The sequence below is a fragment of the Bacillus rossius genome, chromosome 3, assembly GCF_032445375.1.
Source record: "Bacillus rossius redtenbacheri isolate Brsri chromosome 3, Brsri_v3, whole genome shotgun sequence".
Taxonomy (NCBI): domain Eukaryota; kingdom Metazoa; phylum Arthropoda; class Insecta; order Phasmatodea; family Bacillidae; genus Bacillus; species Bacillus rossius.
Genome location: NC_086332.1, coordinates 12810112 through 12831100, shown reverse-complemented (window position 1 = coordinate 12831100; position 20989 = coordinate 12810112). Strand labels below are relative to the sequence as shown.

Here is a 20989-nt window from a genome sequence, read left to right as displayed (position 1 = left end):
AATAAGTGGCGTAGTTTTTTTTTTTTTTTTTTTTTTTTTTTTTTTTTTTTTAAACTGGGAGAAGCGACCTTTTTCTATCAACCCACGGGAAAATATAATTGCTTGAGCTGTCAAAATAAACATCGCTGCGGCAGTTAAAACAAGTCGGCACTCGGCAAGAGAAACGCAGTAACACGCTACTCACCACAAAAAACTTATATTCTGTCCGATTTTCTTTGGATTTTCGGCAACTTTTTCACGGTTCCTCGAAATATGGTTGTAATAGAGAGGTGGTCGCAATAAATGGGGTCGCAACAAAAAGGTTTTACTGTACATAGTAAAAGTGAAAAGGGTACTCATGGATTTTTAGGTTATGGCAGACACTTAATTATCACCGAAAATTAACAAGGGTATCACGTATCTGCACATTCAACTATCAACTATATCAACAAAATCTGCTATTGCCGATTCATATCAGTACAGCTCTAATAACAGTTTTATTCTCTATTTTACCATTTTAATTCTGATACTGATGCTACAGTGTAATCTCATTTAAAAGTCTGTTTTTTAAGTTATAAATATCCAATTTGTGTGATTTCTATAAAAAAAAAGTATGAATTTTTAAATTTATGTACCTCATGGCGTACATGTGTTTACTGATTTTTAAATATTGATTCTTCATACTTAAATTTGGTTTTCCTCTTGGAATTTAGGATTTAATTTCACAGCCTTTGCTTTTTCTGAAGTAATATCCATTGTTTTTTTTTATTATTATTGTACCTGGTTAGTTACTTGTGTTGTTGTATATGTATGTTCCAGGTCGCAACATCCTGCAACAGTTGAATGTTTCCAACATAGAGTTTTAACAACCTCCAGCTAAGCCTTGTTGTAGAGAAACATGAGCTTGGTGATATGTTGATCCTCTTTTAGTTGAAACAAATTTATTTGCTTGTAAAATATAACTAATTAAAATTTTAATTCAAGAGTTCTTCTGTTGTGCTATAGGAACAGATGTGATTTGTGTGTGTCTAGTCTCAAAATAGGGTGCTTTTATTATTACACATTCTAGTAAGCAGGGAGAAAATTGCGGAGATTGCAGCAAAATGATGGTATTGAATTCTAAAAGTTTTTATGGAAAAAAAAATTGTCGGTAAAAACTTTATAAAAAGTCTTGAGCACACCTTATAAGACCAAGTACATAAATGTGTGAGGTAATGTTTTCTCCAGTGGGTAGTATAATCTTAGGAATGTACTAAATTGTACACTTTCATGCTTTTCCATTTCTTTCAAAGTTGGAACTATAGAATTTTTTGCTCCTTGTGATTAACTTTACAAAATATTTAATTGTTTTTATTTTTTTATTTATTGCTTCACTTACCTGTATGTAGTATGTATGTTGTGACCTATCACTGTAGCTCTGTGATATGTTCCCAACGTTCTCAATGGCGTGACTTCATTTGGGGAGTAGTGAAACTTGTTGTAAAAACTTCTAAAAGGACCAGAAAATGTTTTGTTAAATATGTACCAAAAGAGTTGTACTTTTTATGGTTTTACACATTTGATGTATTTTATGGGATAAATATTTGCAGTGTTAAATTAGCAGCGAAATTTTTACAGTATTTGTAAAATAAATGCCGAAGTCAAAAATACTAGATTTTTTTTTTTACAGTTTTTCCTTTCTTTGCAAAATGATGATTTCCTCAAAACACATTAAATTATTTTTCTGAAATATATCTTTTTCCATTTGATTACCTGCATTATAAATACTTGATAATTGCCATGCCTGATTAATGAAAAAAAGTTTGCTTCAGGTTTATCTTGAATTATCAAGTTTGTGAACTTCAATCTTCCTAGTCAGAAACCTTTTTGAAAACTATAGAACAGTGGTTTTTCACAAAATGTAATCAAGAAATGTTTGTAAAACATTTTTATACCTAAATGTTGGCAGTCATACAATTAAAAAAATTAAAAATATTGACAAGTAAACATCCATCTTTGGTTTGAGAGTTTGAAATGGTGAAGAATACACTATCAGCAGCTTTGATATTCAGTAGTATTGAACGCAACATTACTTAAAAATAATTGTAGTAGACATCTTGTGTGTGTGTGTGTGTGTTTTTTTACTTGATTTCTTAGGTCTGGCAGCCAAGTTTGATCTTTTTTGCACATTCTTTTAAATTAACACTAAATGCCAAAGAAAACCTTAATCAATAATATTGTTTAATACAATCATGCAAAGTTTAATTTCTGTGTGTTCTTAAGTTTTTAAACTATCACATTTATAGATCACATTCAAACAACATCTTAAACATAAAAAATTTCTTTTAGCTATGAGTGTGTTATGTAGTAGCATTTGTCAGCTAATGGGCCATTGAACATTGTTGTTTTAACTTAGCAGAGAGTAGTTATAAGCTATTAATATTAATTGTTGTGAATTTTAAATAAAAAAAGATAATATAATTACTCTTCCAGAAAAATTCTGCAATATTTTTATTGTTTAAGAATGTTTGAGAACATAATGCATGCATAATGCACTTTATTAGAAGGCAGGGTTAAAAGCTACTTTTATTCGTGCAAAAAAAATCTAAAACCTACAAAGCATCATACCTTATTTTTATTATCATTCAAAATATGATTGGTTACATCTTTAAGTGCCATAGAGATGAGAAAACTGATGCATTGCTTTGTGCTTATGGCTGATGTGTAGAGACAATTTTTTATGGTTTTATTTTCAAGCCAATTAGGTTAAAACGTAAAACAGAAGATTTCTGTGTTAATGGCTTTATTTTTCATGAAATCTGTTTATTAAAAAATATAGCATATTACTAAACAAATATGACACTGAAATGTTCCATAATACTAATTTCTCCAAATAGTGTAATTTGGACTGATACATGATGCATTTTTACATTACGTAAAATGATTTGTAAAAAGCATGTCTTAACTATTCCGAACAATTAAAGTATATCGGTGAAGTATTTTTGTGTTAGAAAAATTTACTAACGTCATAATGTAAAAATGAGTAACTAATAACAGTTGCAAGTTTAAAAAGTAGGTAACTTTGTCTAATTTTTTTTTGCATTAAATGTGTTACAAACTTTATGCTAAATAAATTACTTTCATATAATTTAATATTTTTAAAGATTATGTATTTGTCATTAGAGTTAAGTTTGTATTGAAAATGCTGATTAGTTTCATAATTTTAATTGCATTTGGGTGCTTTGTGGTGTATTAACTTGAATTTGGGTTTTATCCTGTGTATTGACATGCTTTTTGGTGTTATTGAGATTTCATCTCAATTCACCATATAATCTTGTCCCTAGTGATGTGACATTTGATCTACCATAAGTAGGGACACCTGTATTTCGCGAATACATTTTGTGTCAAGGTATTTCACAAAATACTATAGCTTTTCTCCTGTGGTTATTGGCTGAAGTCGGTGAGAGGTGTCGTCCCGCTCTTGACGGGGCCAATGAGAATGTGGTCACCGTACTGCTGCATCCTCACAATTTGCCATGACTCTTAGAAAAAGCTACAGTGTTTTGTGAAATACCTTGACATGAAATGAAATTGCGAAATACAGGTGTCCCTAACCATAAGCTATCATGTCCTTCTGGACACTGAATGTGCAAGTTGGCAGCCTTGAAAAAGATGGGTGTTACCTCTTGACGACATGTCTCCCAGTTGTCTGGAGCTCTGCAGCGGCTGTGCGGAGCAAGCCTCGTTTGCTGGGATTTCCGTGTCCTGTAGAGTGATGCACGCTGGGATAGCCCGGGCCTTTGCCTGTCTAGCAAGGTGTCAGGAGTCAAAACATTTACGTATCTTTATTATTGTGTGGGTCACTGTCCCAAGTCTTACCAGTGCTATAAGTTTCATTACTGTTATGAGATTTGTGGTTCTGAAATCAGATGTGTATCCAAAAGTGTGAACCGTAACACTTGAAAAGTGAAGACTTCAAAAATACACACTGTTTTCTTTCAGCCAAAAAGACATTTAAATATGTATTCAAACTTCAGTAAACTCCCAATTATCCTCCATAATGTCAATGATGCTGCAGGTAATTTTATATCTGGAATAAACTATTAATTTGATGTACTTGTGATGCATATTTATTTAAACTTGCATTGTTGTAATATAAATTCATAATTGAGATTGGTCTTTTAGTAGCATCGTACAAAGAAAGTGTGACAATATGAACAAACTGACACCTACCTACTTTAAAAGGTTATATTTATATGCTATGCCTTGTCGCCATCGCCAAAAAAAGTGGAGAGCGAACTATAACTACTATGGGAATGGTGAATGCAGGGTTTTCATTGTTTGTTTCAGAAACTTGTAAAATAGATTAGAAAATGTTAAATATTTAAGGAAAAGCCAGGGAAATTTAAATTTTATTACAGGTTTTTCTTGACACACTGAGTGAGTCATGAACCCTGTGAGCGGTCAGCACACAGTTTATTTATGTATTAATTTTAAAAGATTAATTTTTTTATTAGATTTTTCACGCTTCATGAAAAAAATTTGATTGCCACCCAGGACATATTCAAAGACGTGTTATAAAAGACAAAGCATAAGATTCATAATGCTCAATGTGCATGTAATATCAATTTTAAGGGTCTTATGAGATAATAAAATAGATTTAAAATTATTTCAGTACCTAGAACTCTCTGGATTAAAATAATGCCATATGAGGGAAAATATGACTGTTGTGGCCAAAGGAAAGCAGTCCTGTCAAGAAAAAAAAAATTGTGTGGTTATGGGAGAGTTTGTGAGTGAGATAGGATCGACTCTATATGGCAGACCTGATGCAAATTCAGCTTTGACTACGTTATGCTATTTATTTGGAATTTTAAAGCAGGAACCACTTGTTTTGTTTAAGCGAAACAGAATTATCATAGTAACACTGTTGAAGCTGTTAGCTAACAGTGTGTAATGAGGTAGCACTTATCACCTTAGTGGGCCGTTGTTATTTTAGCTTTAGCAGATAATTTATCATAAGCCGTAAATATTAACTGTCCGTGGGTCTTATTAAAAGCACGTATTATTTTTAATATGTATCCAAGAGTTACATAAATATTTTTAAAAAAGTCTGTCTTTGGGTAAATTTTTTCTTTAAAACCTATTTTTATTTGAAGTATTTATAAGGCTACTTAATTGAACAATTTCATAGTAATATAATTTTTATTATTGTTTGAAGATAAGTTTATTAATTTTTCTGATTTATTACTATTAATGTTTATCACTTAATTATCAGTTCACCAATAATATTACTTGGCATGGTACACCTAGGTCCATATATTTGCTTCTGATGCAGATATTTTCTTTCAGGGTAGTTTCGCCTCGGAGCATAGTATACTAGAATGTGTTTTAAAATTGACAACTGTCTAGTTTAAGGAAACCCCCACACAAGTAAAGATGTGGTGAACAGATTAGTGATAAAGGATGTGATGGAGAAATAGATGAAGCTAGACCCAGTAGAACACTGCCAACAACCAGAGGCCGTCTCTACTAGCAGATAAAAAGACAGGGGCAAGTGTTGAATGAAGAAGCAGAGTGGGTCCCTATGTTGAATGCTGCTACCAAACAGGCAGCAGTACAGGTTATAATGTTGCGTGAGTCGTGCTGAACCACTTTGTCTGCAGTTTTTTAATTAATTTTCTTTTTCCTTTCGTTAGATATTGAGATGCACCAAATAAGGGTGGTGACTATACAAACACTATAATTATCACTGTTAGTTATCAAAAATTATTTCAATTTATTTTCTATTGTATTTCTTCTGTGATTTCTTCAGAATAAAATTAGCTTATTTTATAATTCTGTGGGTGCTGTAATTGATCTGCAAAATGGATAATCCACCCCTAGACTACTGGTATGTAATTTTTTAAATTATAAAATAAATTGGAATTAGGACTGAACTTAAAGTTTTTGCACTTACATAAAATAGTTAAATTTCATTATTGCCTAAGGTGGGTGGGGAAATAAAATTCAATTGTATTTTTAAATAAATGGGCTTACCCTGATAGTAGGATGATATCACAAGTCTGTTGCCAATTTGAAACCTTGTAAGTCATGCGATATTGGTAGGTCATGTTTACAGTCTTTAGAATTTTTTTTTTAAATTGTGGGGTGTGGTGTGTCCACCATTCGCTAAGCTTTTTTTGTAAATTTTATTTTAGTTTGTAAACTCTTGAATATTTTTATATTTCTTTCTAGGAAAGGACTTATGTGGCATGCCATAATTTTAAGTGACATGCAGTAAGTTGGCAATACCACTCCAGAAACTCTGAGAACATTAAGCCGGATCTGAATCAAGTGTATTGTGTTTTAGCTTATATGTTTGAAGTTTATTTTTAGATGTTATTTATGTAGGAATGGCTACCCATTTATTATAACTATATTATCGGTTGTGTGGATCTTAATGAAGATTGTCAGCGGACTTGTGGTGCGCACGCCGCGTGAGTGGGTGTGGCAGTACTGTGGAGGGGGGACAATAGCGAGGCGGCGACTGCGGGCCGAATTAAGGCAGCCTCTCGGAAGTACGTTGTGGTGTTTATTTAACCTTAAGTTACGTGGTGCGTAATGACAGTGGTCGTGAAAAGCAAGTGTGTGATTCTGAGGGAAAGCGGCTCGTCGTTCAAGCCTGTCCTGGTGCTTGTTCCTCTGCTGGTCTGCTCAACTGTTTCATGTTGGATAGGCAAAAGCTAAAGCATGCAGGACAAGCATGCCATTTTAGGAGGTGATAATCGTCGCCGAAAAAACAATTAAGTCTTATTCAAGCAATTTAATTTGACAGCGAACCCACTGTGTGAAAAGAATCGCGTTACTACAGCTGTTACAATCAGTGAATTTATCTTGTACTAAATTGCCATATAGTAATTGTTTTTGGCGATTTCACAAATTAATATTAATAGGCCTATAACTGTCTTAATTTTTTTTAACTGACAGCACTGTTTTCATGAGTGTAAGTATGTGAAATGCCAACGCCCTGCCATGTCCACAAAGACTCGGACCGGAAATGTTTTTGGTAATATTCAATAATGGAGTCCAGTCCTTTTTAATTGTAATTTAATTTTAAATGGTAGACATTTAGGTTCTTTATGTAAAGTATTTGGTTTGGAAAACATCTAGTATAGTTTTTAGATTCGTGTTTGTAGATTTACAGAAAGCCTTGTCTGTTGATTCTTTTAAGGCGAAATGACTTACAACTCATGTGTTATCCTAAAAAATTGTCTGTTAGTATACAGTTTACATACTACATATTTACAGAATTGTCACAGTAAATTTACCGTTAAAAGTTTGTTCCTTTCATTTACTGGTTAGTTCTAAGTGCCACTTCCTTAATTAAGATTTTTTTTTTACTTTGCTAAATTTGATGTCTTTTTCAACATCCTGTTCTTGGGGAGGTAAAGTCACTTAAGCATGCTGTAACTTTTAAAGATTTTGATAGTTTGATGTCTGCTACATGGTGCGTGCAGTAGACTAACTTCTGGGAGGGTGCCGAAGTAGTCGGTTGTTGCTCTAGTTGAGGGAACAGCTGACTGGGTTTGAACAAGTGTGTGTTAAGTAGGCGGGGGTTTGAACAAGTGTGTGTCCCTGGGCCCTTAATATCTCTCGACAGCCCTGTTGATCATCACCCAGTGTTAAGATATCCTTAATGAGAACAACTACTGTTTAGCATGGTGCCAAACAAATATATCAGGAAAGAATAAGTCTTAGATGTCAAGACCAGTAGGACTTGGAGTGCAACAATTACTTCATGAGTGTTGTATGTAGGGGTGAATAAGTTCATTAAGGCACCTGGTTGCATGGTTGTGTTTTATTGCACTGCTTTATTATTGTCCCTAGTTTTATGCTATGACATTGGGAGAGGGGTGACGTACTAGGTAAAGTAAATCTAGACTTACTATTAAAAGGGTCACTTTACTCAGACCTTACCTGTGATGTGTTCAACACTCCCTTGCAACACGGTTGTCTTTACTTCAACCAATAGTGTCATAAAGATCAGCACTTGGTGACAGTGCAAAATTTCTGCTGTTTGGTAAATCATTATTGGAGATCATATTCGTACGTACTTGATATTACTTAATGAATATTTTCATTAGCCCTTATAGTACAAATTAATAACTCTTCCAATTTATAAAATTCTCATTAGTTAATACATTTCATTGTCATTTTGACATTAGTTAATAGATTTGTAACGTAAGTTACATTTATACTTAATAGCATACTTATCTTAATCTCACTGAATATAGCTTGGTTCAAACATTATTTTTTTTTTCCAAAAAAAATTTCCTTATTTTACCTTTTTAATTTTTTCCCAAGGATTCCATAGGGTAAATAAATACGCTGCTATTATGAAATGGTCACTGTTATAAATATACGTACATTCTATACATACACATTATTTCCCACATTGTGGTAGCAATGTGATGCAGGTTGCCTAGGTACTTTTCCTTTCTCGTCGTTCACAAAAGAAGTCATAATATTTTTTCCCCCAAGATTCTGCTTAAAACAACCTAGCACAATTTGTGTACAAGGTTACCCATTTAGAAACACTGCAGTATGTAAAAGTCTATGCACCAATAATCAATGTTTTTAGGCTCAGAAAAGCATTTTGCTGGCATTTCTTCAAGAATATCTTGATTGACACACACATGTTAGTTTTCTTTTAGAAAAAATTATATCATCAATATGGCATATGGTGTAACTATTATATCATGGTCTCAGAAGGTAAGTATTCACTATTTACTTGAACTGAGATTTGTGGTGCTCTTGTTTGGAATGCCAGCTGATGGTGAAATATACGTACCTGGATTCATATCCATGTTATAGTTCACTTAAGAGTTAACTACCCCAGTCCCTCCTTGATTATTTGCATGTGCATATTAGTTAGCATTCATCAAAAAAAACTTTTTTCCTTGTGATTACGACGGTTTGGTTTTATGCATTAATCACAGACCTGTAATTTTAACTAAACTAAAAATTTATAAATTGTAAATATTTTTTCTTTACATTTATGATATGGATATAATAAACACTCACGAAGTAAAAATAATGACTTTGGGGAAAATGGTTCAGTTTAAGATGAAAGTAGCAAGATAGTTGTCTCACATTTAAAAGTGTGTAATAGGCATAAAATGTGAATTGTTATGTAAGAATGAGAGTGCAATTTTATGAGTAATTATTTTACTAGGAACTTTTCTTATACTTTTATCCTCTTGGAATTTAAAAAAAGTAGTAAGATATCATAAAGAAAACTGGTGTTTATCTCCTGAGACCATGATCTGTTTGCTAGAACAGTTGTAAAAGTTGGTCCTCGGATCACGTGTGACATGGCAGCCACTGACGGAGCAGTACGTCACCTGGACGGACGAGCGGTTTTCGACGGAAGTGACGGTGCTGCGGCCAGGGGTGGAACGATGTGGCAGACCCAGGGCACCATCCAACTGAGGGGGGGGGGGGGGGGGAGGAGGAACTCTTCGCGGTCGCGCTCTGCTCGATCTGCCGTCGAGGGAGAAGTGGAAATGACAGTAGTGATGTTCTGTGGGGAGCCGTTAGTTCTTGAGGTTTTTGGTGATCCAGGGCATGAAGTGCGTGACCCTGGTGTACACCCCTGGGTACTGCCCCTTGCCACAGCCGATGCCCCAGCTGACCACGCCCACCTGGGTCCACTTTCCGCCAGAGTTCACCATGAGCGGCCCACCGCTGTCTCCCTGGGGGAAAAACAAAGCAAGTCAGAGTTCAAGGTCGAGGTTTGCTCTGAATGATGGTGTGCAAAAAGAGTTTAGGACGGAATTCCTGTACAAGAGTGGAATCTGAATCACTTAATGAATGACTGGACTTAACATTTTGTAGGCCATATGAGATGATGAGAGGTAATAATATGATAATGTAGCACTGACAATGTATGGGTGAGACCGCAAGGGCGTAGATCCCCAGGCAGAAGGGGGGGGGGAGGTTGGAATAAAAATTACTCGTAATTGTGAAATGGGAATGATAAAAGTTATCCCATAGGCTCTCCCTGAGAATCCAGATTTTCACCAATGAATAAGGGCAATGAGAGTACCCAGGAAGAAACCCACCAGCAACTTGTTTGTAAAAAGGAGGGGGGGGGGGGGAGATTGTGGCCTCCGAACAACTAAATACTGACTGATATCCAATGGGTAATAAACTTGAGAGGATTGGGCTCAAGCCTTCTTAGTGAATTAGACTATGGCTAAGGACAAGATTAGATGGTTAGATGGTGTATTGTGATTAAATTGAAAAAAAAAAAAAACTGCAAAGCGTGTCATTGCACTATAACTCCGAACTGTAAGTTAATACATCTTTTAGCTCCGAAATGTAACAAAATATATGAAAACAATCAGCAATTTGACAAAAATTAACATTTAATATTTTGAATGGTTATTTCATTTAATGTAATTCGTTTATAATGAATTGTGTACCAAAATATTAAAACTAAACAGATTGGAAAAAATTAATACTACATTGTTTGATTTAAATCTTTTTTATTATTAACATTTTTTACTTTAATGACATTAGCAAATTTGCTAATATATTTTACTGAGTAGTTCTATTCTGGACATGCTAATTGTTATTACTAATGATTTCATTGAGTAAGTCCATCGTGACTGTAATTCCAAATGAGGCTATTTTTTTATGAATGAAGACAACTGAAAAAATAACACCAAAATCTCATGTTTTCAAAACGAAATTGATCTAAAAATAAAACCATAAAATGTTGTCCCTATTAATGGCATATATATATCAACATAAGAGCAGGTTTGTGGTTACCTATTGCAAATGGTCAGAAATATATATGTTATTGCTTCCAAAAAATATTTGACTGGTGTAGCTGTATGTTTGACTATTTAGTCAATTAATCAGCACTTCTGACTGGTGAGCTTAAGCAAGAGGTCTCTGGGACAACTCTTCATCAATTATGGGAATCTTGCTTCCCCTATTGGCAGGGTGTGGTGATGTCACTTTACTTTCACGCTGTGGAAGGCGATAGAAACTTCAGGTGCGTCGCGTCTTTCACCATGCCGTTATTGGCGGGGGGAGGGGGGGTGGTAGTCGGGAAATTGGGGAGGTGGGTATCACCAACAAAATGATTCATAATCGCTGCCACACATGTTAGAAATAGCAATAAATTTACGGACTTTTCAACGAAGAATTCACCTGAAGTAAATAAATTAAATGTTCTTCGTAATTTCAGATGGCTGAATCTTTATAGAAACTATACCGTATCTAGACTTAAGAGTCACGTGTTTCGTAGCAAAAAATGTAAACACACACGTGGGAGAATGAATAGGTAGTGTTTTTTTGACGTGTAACATCTTAGCTCTCGCTATACGGCAATTGGCAGGAGTAATTTCGTGAATGAACCGAAAGTCGCATGGGACGGAAATGTGTAACCAACCACGTTGCTGCCATCTGTGGCGGATGGCGCGAACCAAAAGTTGAAATGCCGAAGGGATATCTTATAGTATTAACTGTTCAGTGAATTTTAACAAGATGGGCAATATTTTAATTAAAAATTCCTTGTCATAATTAGGTTCAATGCCGGGGTTTTATTTATTTTTCAGGTATTATCCCTTTTATCGGAGCGTAAACTGTGTGCGATTCGCGTTGAAAAATGTATTTTTTTTTTTTTTTTTCAATTGGGGGTCCCCCGCCAAAAAGATGCCCATTTTATTGGGTAGAGTAATACACGGAAGGTAACATTTGATACAGGTTAGTGAATACATGGCAACTACAACAATTTTCACGGATTAAACCGCACAACTCCTTCCAACTCATAGAGTCCTTGGAAGGTAATAATTCCGCGAGTGGCCACGGGGGTTACGGTTTAGAGGATCGGTGACTGAATCCTGGTGGCGGGTTTCAGAGTGGAGCTGGGTGGTACCGTGAGTGATTTGTCCCGCAGTGCATTAGAAGAAAATTTGCGTGTGCTTATCACGCTTCGGCATCATTTTAAAGAATTCTGCGTTTGATTTCGTGTCCGAGTTTCGTATCATGAGTGTATGTATGTATTTGCAACACTCGTTAGCGAGGTTAGATGTTTACACATCTCTGGCGAGTACTGAAAAGACTCGCTCTTTTTTTTTTTTCTGTGTACAATGGCGTCGCCAGGGGGGGGGGCAGCTGCCCCCCTAGAGGTTAAAAAAATGTAGCCAAATGCAAAAAAATACATAATTTTCCCACAACTTGCCCCCCCCCCCCCTAGGCCATCGGCTGGCGACGCCCTTGCCTGTGTAGCTAACAGGTTTGTCGAAGATCAGTTGGTACACCGGGCTCACTCCCGTGGACACTCGTGTGTGAAGCGAGCAGAAAGGTGAACTGATGGAAGGGTGCACTCACGCTGCAGGAGTCGCGGCCGGCCTGGCCCGCGCACAGGAAGTGCTCCACGATGCCGCCGGGCGCGGCGTTGCCGTACTTCGCCTTGCACTCGGAGTTGGTCCACACGGGGATGTTGACCTCCTGCAGCACGGCGGGCTGCGGACCGCCTGTGGGACCACGCCGCCATTAGCACACAATGTGCGTCGCCGCCCGGGCGACTAAGGCCCGGCCCCACCCGCCACGTTCAGTATTCGGCTGGTTTCACATTTATGTTAAATATTTACAAAATTAGACCATACAAGCAATTTTTGTGTGCATTATCCAGCAGTGGAAACAAACAACAAAACAAAAAAAAAGTCCAGTGAGTGAACAGGACGTAATTAATTAGCCAGCCAAAAAGCACGTTCAGGGGCGCAACAACAAGGGGGGGGGGCCTCCCCTCTGAAACCTTGAAGTGGGGGCAAAGAAAGTGCTGTGTAATAAATTTTTAGATAATAAAACTGCTTAAATAGCACCATTTTCCACCTTGAAATACAAATTTTCCCGGGGGAGGAGCCCCCCACCCCCCGCTTCAATAGGGGGATCGATGATTCTTTATAAAAAGGTATATTTCCCCCCCCCCCCCTTTTGAAATTTAGTTGTTGCGCCCCTGCGTAACATGCATCTAGAGACAAAAATAAAATTTGCAACGTAATCACGATGCAATGAAACGCCTTTATGGAAAGAATGTGGATTCGGCCCAATAAACCTCAGCTGCTGGTTCAGTAAGAAAAACTAATTTTAAGAGTTCATATAAACATGTTCCGTTCGCTTTGTGTTCTATTCTAAGTATGTACTTTCTCTAATATTTACAGTGAATCAGTTGTTCGACTTCACCTTCGAACGTGTATACGAGCTTCAGGAAGCACTTTAGACCATTGCTGTGTGTGTATATACATAGCCTTGTGTTATTAATTTGTACCCCACCGTTTTCGAGAGATGCTAGTATTAAATTTAAAAGGTAAACACTGCATCGCGTAGCACAAATCAGTACGCTAAATCTGCTACTGATTTGGGAGGGGGGGGGGGTTCTTACTGTTAAGTGAAGTACATTCCTGTGAAGGTGTTTGCAAGCATAAATTTAATTAATAATAATAGTTAATTTTTGAATTACAGTTAATAATCCACCTTTAAAAATCACATAATTCTTACACGTTACAAAAATTTATGGGAAGTACGGGCGTTGCCCCCAATTAATTCAAAGAAATAATTTTACCATAGTGACAAGTTTTTCGGTGATTGAAAAAAAACTTTGTTCATTTAAACATTATTCAGAAACTTAGTTTTCTGTCTTAAAGCCAGATGTTCCCCTCCAACTCCAGTCTCTTTAGAAATCACTTTAGACCATAGGGCGAATACATGTTTTAAACTTGTTTTTCCTTGATGAACCTGCAACCGAGGTTTTCTGTAGAGTTCAGACTCATTTTGTACAGTGGAATCATTCGTAGAGATTTCCCAAGACTGGACATAACGGCACGAAAATGCAATAATCAAACGTAAGCGGGTATAACACAGCCTTAATGGTCGGAGCCTTGTTCTTCACGCACGGGGCCGCCTCTGCTTGAAAACCCACTGGCACAGAAAATTGTCTAAAGAAACTGCGTACCTAAAGGCCCCCACACACTATCAGTCCAGCTCCCAGTCCGCACTGCTCAATCCGGAACGAACTGACAGTTTGGACACATGATCAGTCATGTAGTTGCTGTTGCTGTTGGATGTATATTTTCAACGTAGAATACGGAAGAAACGTTGGATGTTGCAATTTCAGTTGCACTTTTAGTTAGAAAAAGGATAATAAATAGCAAAGCAACCAAAAATGTCTGCTACGACACTCAGCTGATGAACTGATTATTTGGACTGACGAGACGGCAGTTTGGACTGATTGCCCCCAGTCCGATTTGATGGGAAGCCAACTGTTCGTTTGGGAAGGGGGAGGGGAAGCTTAGGATCGGGAGGTCTGCGTTCGCCAGCTACAATGACGAAGCTGCGTTTAGCGAAAACATGCAGATCGACCTTGTATTCATTCTCTGGCAAGGGCGAAGCCATTAGTGGGGCAGGGTGTGGCATGGCCCCCTAGAAGTCTAGAGACAGGTGGTTTTCAATTGATAAAGCAAATTATTAACGATTTGTAAAATTACTCAAGTATGACTCAATATTTTGCCACTGAATATACATAATGCAACAGTGGCCGTGCCAAACACATAAAATAATAAGGACTATCAGAGAGCTCAAAATGAGTTTTCAAGCATTTTTTTAAGAATTTTCCGTGGAGAACTCCGGGCTTCCCCGCCTCCCTTGGGGGTGGTTGAGAGGTTCCATAACACTCTAGGGACTGACTTGATGTATGCTTTTGGACATACGCCATTGCTGAGCACATGTATGTCTGTAGAATAAAAATACAAAAAACCAAAAGACAAAAACACAAATTAAGCAAAAAAATGCTGTTATCAACAGGATACAAACACCACATAATATTACATAACAGGAATATGGTCAACAAAGAAAATGGACTAACAGAACGAAAAAAAAAAAAACACAAATGATGACAGCACAAAAATTTTGAACCCAAAAAAATTCAGCACAACAGTTGAAACGAGACAAAAACACGACAAAACGAAAATACGAAACAAACACAATTGTTTTCCAAAACAGAAACTAGCGACGTTTCGGGAACTGCTATCTGCTCCCGTCCTCAGGCAGAGACGCACATTTTTACGAAAAAACAGGTGCGACTCACAAATCCTGGCTACGTCCCACAAACGCTGGTTGGAGCGAATTAATTTATAAACTGTAAGCAATGTATCTTTGCTACTCGACGATAACGGCATCAAGTCAGAGACGCAGTGATGCCCACGCACAAGACAACCTGAAGGAGGTAGGGCGAGAAGGACTCACTCTCTCGCAAGCTGCCCCAGCCGATGACAGTCGCAGTTTTCCCCGCGTACAGGCTGTTGCCCCTGGGCAGACAGATGGGGTGCACTTGCTTCGAGAAAGGGACGGCCGAGTCCAGCGTCAGTATCGCCACGTCATTGTACTGAAACACACACACGCGCGCGCACACGAGAAATAAGTCTTGGAAACAATCGTATATGCACTTACTTTCCTTAAGGAATATTTCCTTCTCAGGGTTAAGGTTGGGTCTCGCACACCATGTTGATTTTTTTTTGTCCTTTAAAGTATATTCGTGCACTGAAGTGGACAAGTTATATCTCGATGACACTTGAAGTTTATCAAACCTTGAATGTGTAGTTTAAAGGTGTACATACATTATAGAACTACCATATACTTTATGGATATGACATAAATAAATGTAATTTTACTTTTGTGAACTATAAAAATAATTATACATTAATATTATCATTCTAGCATAGGATTACCAAACAAAAATTGTTTAGTTACAATAAAAAAAAAATGAAAATTAGTTATATGTTCGGAATTGACAAAAGTGTGATTGAAAGGGTCAAGAGCTATTTATTCATAGTTAACACTATACCTCTCTTGCATGTGTAGCTTTGTTTGGAATATTTGTAACAGATATGTACTAAGTGTAATACATGTTGAAACATTTTGTGATAGAGCAACAAATGCAAGAGAGGTATAGTGTTAAATTACAGAAATTCCTATTGACCAATAGTAATTACGAGAAATTTACAAAATAAAAATAAACATGGAAAGTGGAACACAGCTTTAAAAAAAAAGGGGGGGGGGGGTGAATATACTCTCCGCAAAGACGTGCGCTGCACGAATAGAGCCTAAGCCCTGCCCAAAGTTTTGGAGGGACTGACGTGTTGCTGAAAAAAAATCAACTAAATTACAAAAATTGTGTTGCAAATCTGTACTTCTCCAAAAAACTAAAACTGGAAGGAATAAAACAGCTTGAGAAAATAAACCATTATCGATTAAATAAGTATGTTACTATCGTAACATAATTCAGAACTTACTAATTATTACGTTTAATATATGTAATTTATATTAAAATAGTACTATTAATTCCTGTGAGCAACACATGAATCTCATAGGGCTCATTGCTTGGCTAAGAGCAAGGGCGTGCGCGGGGAAGGGGGATGTGGGTATACATCTCTCCTGCCGCACACTCCTGGCTAAGAGGCCCAGTAATATGCTCAGGCCCTTCCCTATGCTTGATGGCTGCGCACGTCACTAATGTTCCGTGTCGCAAAGACGTTAAACAAGACCCGGGGGATCTAACAACAAGGGGACAGGGGAGCTAACAATGGGACAGAAGAGCTAACAAGGGGACAGGGGATCTAACAAGGGAACAGGGGAATTAACAAGGGCACAGGGCAATGGCGGCTTCAGGATGACTTTTCGGGAGGGGCTATTGCACAAAGAAAGGTCGTAGTTGCAAAAAAATGCAAGTGGTCAGATATTGGCCTCGGAATATTATTTACAAATTAAAGGTTTCAAATACAGAACCTTAGTAGGTCCATGCAACTTTTGATGATATAAAAGTTTAGCATACGAAATTAAATATTTAAGTAAACATAAATATACACTAATCAATAAAATTGGTCTCGGGAGGGGCTATCGCCCCCACCGCCCCCCTTCTGGAGCCGCGCTTGGGACAGGGGAGCTAACAACAACGGGACAGGGAAGCGGGGAGCTAACAATGGGACAGAAGAGCTAACAAGGGGACAGGGGAGCTAACAACAAGGGGGCAGGTGAGCTAACAAGGAGACAGGGGAGCTAACAACAAGGGGACAGGGGAGATAACAAGGGGACAGAAGAGCTAACAAGGGGACAGGGGAGATAACAACGAGGCAGTTGACTGACCAGAGTCCTGGAGTCGAAGCCGCGGTGTCGCACCACTCTCTTCACCTTCTTCTCGATGTGTCGCACCTCCGAGTTGGTCTTGATGTTGTGGTCTCCCAGGCGCACCGTCACCCGCGCCACGTCCCACGAGCTCATGCTGCCAACCACCGCACAGTGTTACCAACCCCGCATGCTCCATGCCCTCCTGGAGGGGCGGCTATCAGTACCTCCTAGATCAACAAGGATCGCAGGCTGTTGTCTGAGGTTGCTTGGCTTTTGGGTACTAGCCGCGAAGATATTGCAGTCGCCATCTTCAGGGTGTCTGCATCCTACTGAGGGTCTTGGAAGTTGTCTTGCCTGTAAATACCCTCACCTGAGAGGCGTAGGCAATCATAGAGCACAAACCTCCCAGGCGAGAGTATTTAAAGGCCACGGATATTCCAATATTCTCAAGTAGGAGACTGCTACCTTGACGATGGCGACTTCAGTGTCGAACGAAACATCGGTTAATTCTTCGCCTTTCATGCGGCTAGTAGGCTCAAGCTAAGCAACCCCATATCCTATATTTTTACCAATAAAGCCTTCTAGATATTAACCGAATATGTAAAAAAATATATTACATTTGAAGAAATGTTTTTAAAAGAGCTTTTATTTAAAACTGGTTTGAAACTTACGTTTTAATAGTTTATTTTATGAGAGGATATTTTTCTGCGCACATTTATTACACAAGGCGTTATTAGAACATTGTCATGAAATTGTCACAGGTTTAGTCATAGGAGAGAGATTGCTCTTGGGAATTAATAACTACTAGTCCATACACCTATTCGGCACTGTGCATTTTGTTAATTACTATCTACGGATAACATTTAAGTAAAAACAATGCACATACGCCAGTAGTTTTTCTACCCTCCGGATAGCGAGGTTTCATTCTCGAATACCGGCAGATAAGAACTTTTGTGTCGTTTATTTTACTTGCTCCAAATACTAAAATCGCCCTTAAAAATAATTAAATATCGTATGTAAGTTAATTTGTAAGTGATGCTACATAGTTGAGACATAAAAGTAGCTAATGCAAATTACATCAGATACAGAGATTTTGAATGATAAAACTAAGTTTTGGTTTAATCAGGAATTTGCATGTGAAGTTGAACGAGGTGAGCATCTTCTGAATCAAAGTGTATTCAAAACTACTTGTGCTTGAACCATTACCAGCTCGACCTCCTACCGCAAGATCGTGACGCCACATCAGCAGAGACCGGAAAAATTCGCGGATTCATTCGGCGATAGGCTAAACTACAACTACATAATATGTTATATTATACCTTTAATCTGCTCTTACTATTGGCTCACTGGTCATCTGAATAACTCTGGGCCAATGAGAAACCATCAACCAAAGACGTATCGAATCGCAAGCAAGCCAGTTGAGACGACTCACAAGTCAGCAGCCAATGAACTGGTGTTATTTTCCTGAGTATACAGAGGACTGTGAAGTCAATCCTGAAGGTCATTGAAAACGCGAATTTTTCCAGTCCCTACACATCAGTCATAACTACTGAAAACTCTTACACAAAATATTAGGGAGATATAGGAACAAATAGCAGAACGGTATCGAGAACCTAAAGTTGAGGAAATTATTTCCTCACACAGTGACATGATATTTCCGACTAATTTTTTTTTAAACATATCATGACTAATATATTGTATCGTTTCTGCAATGTAACCAAAGAGAGTCCGAAATTTTCGTTCTGCGTGGACTCTGAATTGCAGTCGATTTGAGGTGTGTGTTCAAGACATTTTAAGGCCCCCTCCTACCTGGGCATACACTTGGTGCTGCAGAAAAAAACAACAACACGCGTTTTGAAAACTGCTCAAGTTATCAGAGTGGTGTCTACTTAGGGAAAAGAAACATTTAAGCATACGCTGATGGCGGATGAGTAGTTGTATTTCCATTTTTAGTTTCTAAACTATATTTTTAAAAGAGTAAAAAATGGCTAAAATGTTTTTTTTCTTCAGAATACTTTTTAGGCAATAAACATCCAGTAGAGTTTCTTGAAAGCACTCAAGCATTGCGCATTTATCTTCATTTCTCCGTATAATGTTAAGGTCACCACTCAACTCTCATGGTCGTTCTATGCACGACGAGAAGACTGCGGGGAAGCCTTTTCACAGACGAGAGAGCCAAACCACCGATCGTGCATCTTCGGGGATTTTTTTGTTCATTGTAAAAGGTTAGGTTAGCTACATTATAAATACTTTAAAACATTGTGGACGGTTTATTTGGTTAGTATAGCTACATTAGAGATAGGTACTGTGAAATCATGTGAACGGTTTCCTAGCCCTGGATAGCTACATATTAAAAAGTTATTTGCAAAGCAACCATAAAATGATTTTACAGTATTTTTAATGTAGCTATACTTACCTAATATAACCAACCATCCACAATGTTTTAAAGTACATATTTATAATGTAGCTAACCTATCCTAATCGACCGCAAAATTTAATGCCACATCGGTTTATACAATGAGATAGAACGGGGAAAAAAAAGGCGAGCAAGAACATGGGGGAACTTCGTGTGTGTCTCTCTCGTCTGTGAAATGAAGGCTTCCCGAAGACTGCGCGCCAGTCCAGAGGAGACACCGTGCTGGGAGCACCAGCGAGCGTCCCGCCTCACTAACACAGGTACACGCCTGACTTGCGGCGGGGAGCCTCAGACTCACTGGGCGACGCAGTGGGCCGCCGTGAGTATGTGCGTCTTGTCGACGAGCGAGCCGCCGCAGAACTGCCGCCCGCCGTTGAACAGCGCCACCTGCAACACACGGGCGGAGCCACCTGCAGGCCAGCACGCATGCGCGGACAAGAGTCCGGGTCGTTACCATAACGCCGAAATAAATACCATAACGCGGAATGTCAAAAGTGACCACAACGCCGACAGCTAGAAAACTGCTGTGTACCACAACGCCGAAATAACAACTGAATGTATTTGTGTGTGTTTCTTAAATGTACCTTAACGCTGAAATACCACAATCAAACCTAACCTTACCTAACCTAACCTAGCGTAATATAACCTAACCTAACTTAACCTAGCCTATCCTAGCCTAACCTAGCCTAACCTAACCTAGTCTAACCTAACCTAGCCTAACCTAACCTTTGTGGCAGTCCTGCAATGACATTTTTCGGCTTTAGTGTATTTCGGCGTTGTGGTATTTCGGCGTTGTGGTATTTCGGCGTTGTGGTGCGTCCCCCCAGAGTCTGGTCAGGGCCGTCGCCGTGGTGGTCCTGTGGAAGGGGCGACCTCCCCCCCCCCCCCCCCGTCAACTGCCCACAAATTCATTTATTTTTTTTGACGTGATAGCGTCTTATAAATCGATGAACGCCGGCTGCACGCACGAAAAAATTGTCACGTTCCGCCTGAGCCGAGCGTGCAAGAACCTGGCCAACCACCGTGCGAGAAAATCTTCTATAACATAAAACAGGTTAAGGCGGGATTTTTAAAGGCAGAAATTTAAAAAAAAATTGATTTATTTGTCCAATTTCGTCATTTCAAATTAACAATTTATTGACATTGATTTGATTTCAGTTTTTTTCTGTAACTATATGTTCGTGATAATATTTAAACAAATTATTTAAATTAAATTTGCAAAAACTGTAAATAATATTTGAAAATTAAAAAGTATGCAATTTTTCATCAGTGTTTTCTTATGACGTTATCACGTAAAATTATAGTCCGTAAACCGATTTTACAGACAACTTCACTTTTTTTTCCATCGAGTAAGCTAGCATTCGGAACATAAAAAGCACCTTCTAAATTGAACATATCCTTTTAAATTACGTTGTTGTACGTCGTTTAGCATATTTTGTT

At 38.0% G+C, this 20989-nt stretch overlaps 2 protein-coding genes across 3 annotated transcripts in view; one reads left to right on the top strand and one right to left on the bottom strand.

The window, feature by feature from the left end:
- The window catches only part of LOC134530241 (serine/threonine-protein kinase greatwall), a 40167-nt gene extending 38539 nt beyond the window's left edge, over positions 1–1628 (top strand). For both annotated transcript variants that reach the window (XM_063364919.1, XM_063364920.1), the window contains one exon: positions 799–1628. In XM_063364919.1, the coding sequence (XP_063220989.1) occupies positions 799–845 (47 nt within the window). In that variant the 3' untranslated portion in view covers positions 846–1628. The remainder of the gene's footprint in view (positions 1–798) is intronic.
- Positions 1629–8331: 6703 nt separating this feature from the next.
- The window catches only part of LOC134530015 (proclotting enzyme-like), an 80089-nt gene continuing 67431 nt past the window's right edge, over positions 8332–20989 (bottom strand). The window contains exons 4-8 of the mRNA XM_063364542.1: positions 19848–19936; positions 17152–17287; positions 15256–15394; positions 12343–12488; positions 8332–9692 (exon numbers count right to left, since the gene is read on the bottom strand). Coding sequence (XP_063220612.1) covers positions 9534–9692; positions 12343–12488; positions 15256–15394; positions 17152–17287; positions 19848–19936 — 669 coding nt within the window. The 3' untranslated portion in view covers positions 8332–9533. The remainder of the gene's footprint in view (positions 9693–12342; positions 12489–15255; positions 15395–17151; positions 17288–19847; positions 19937–20989) is intronic.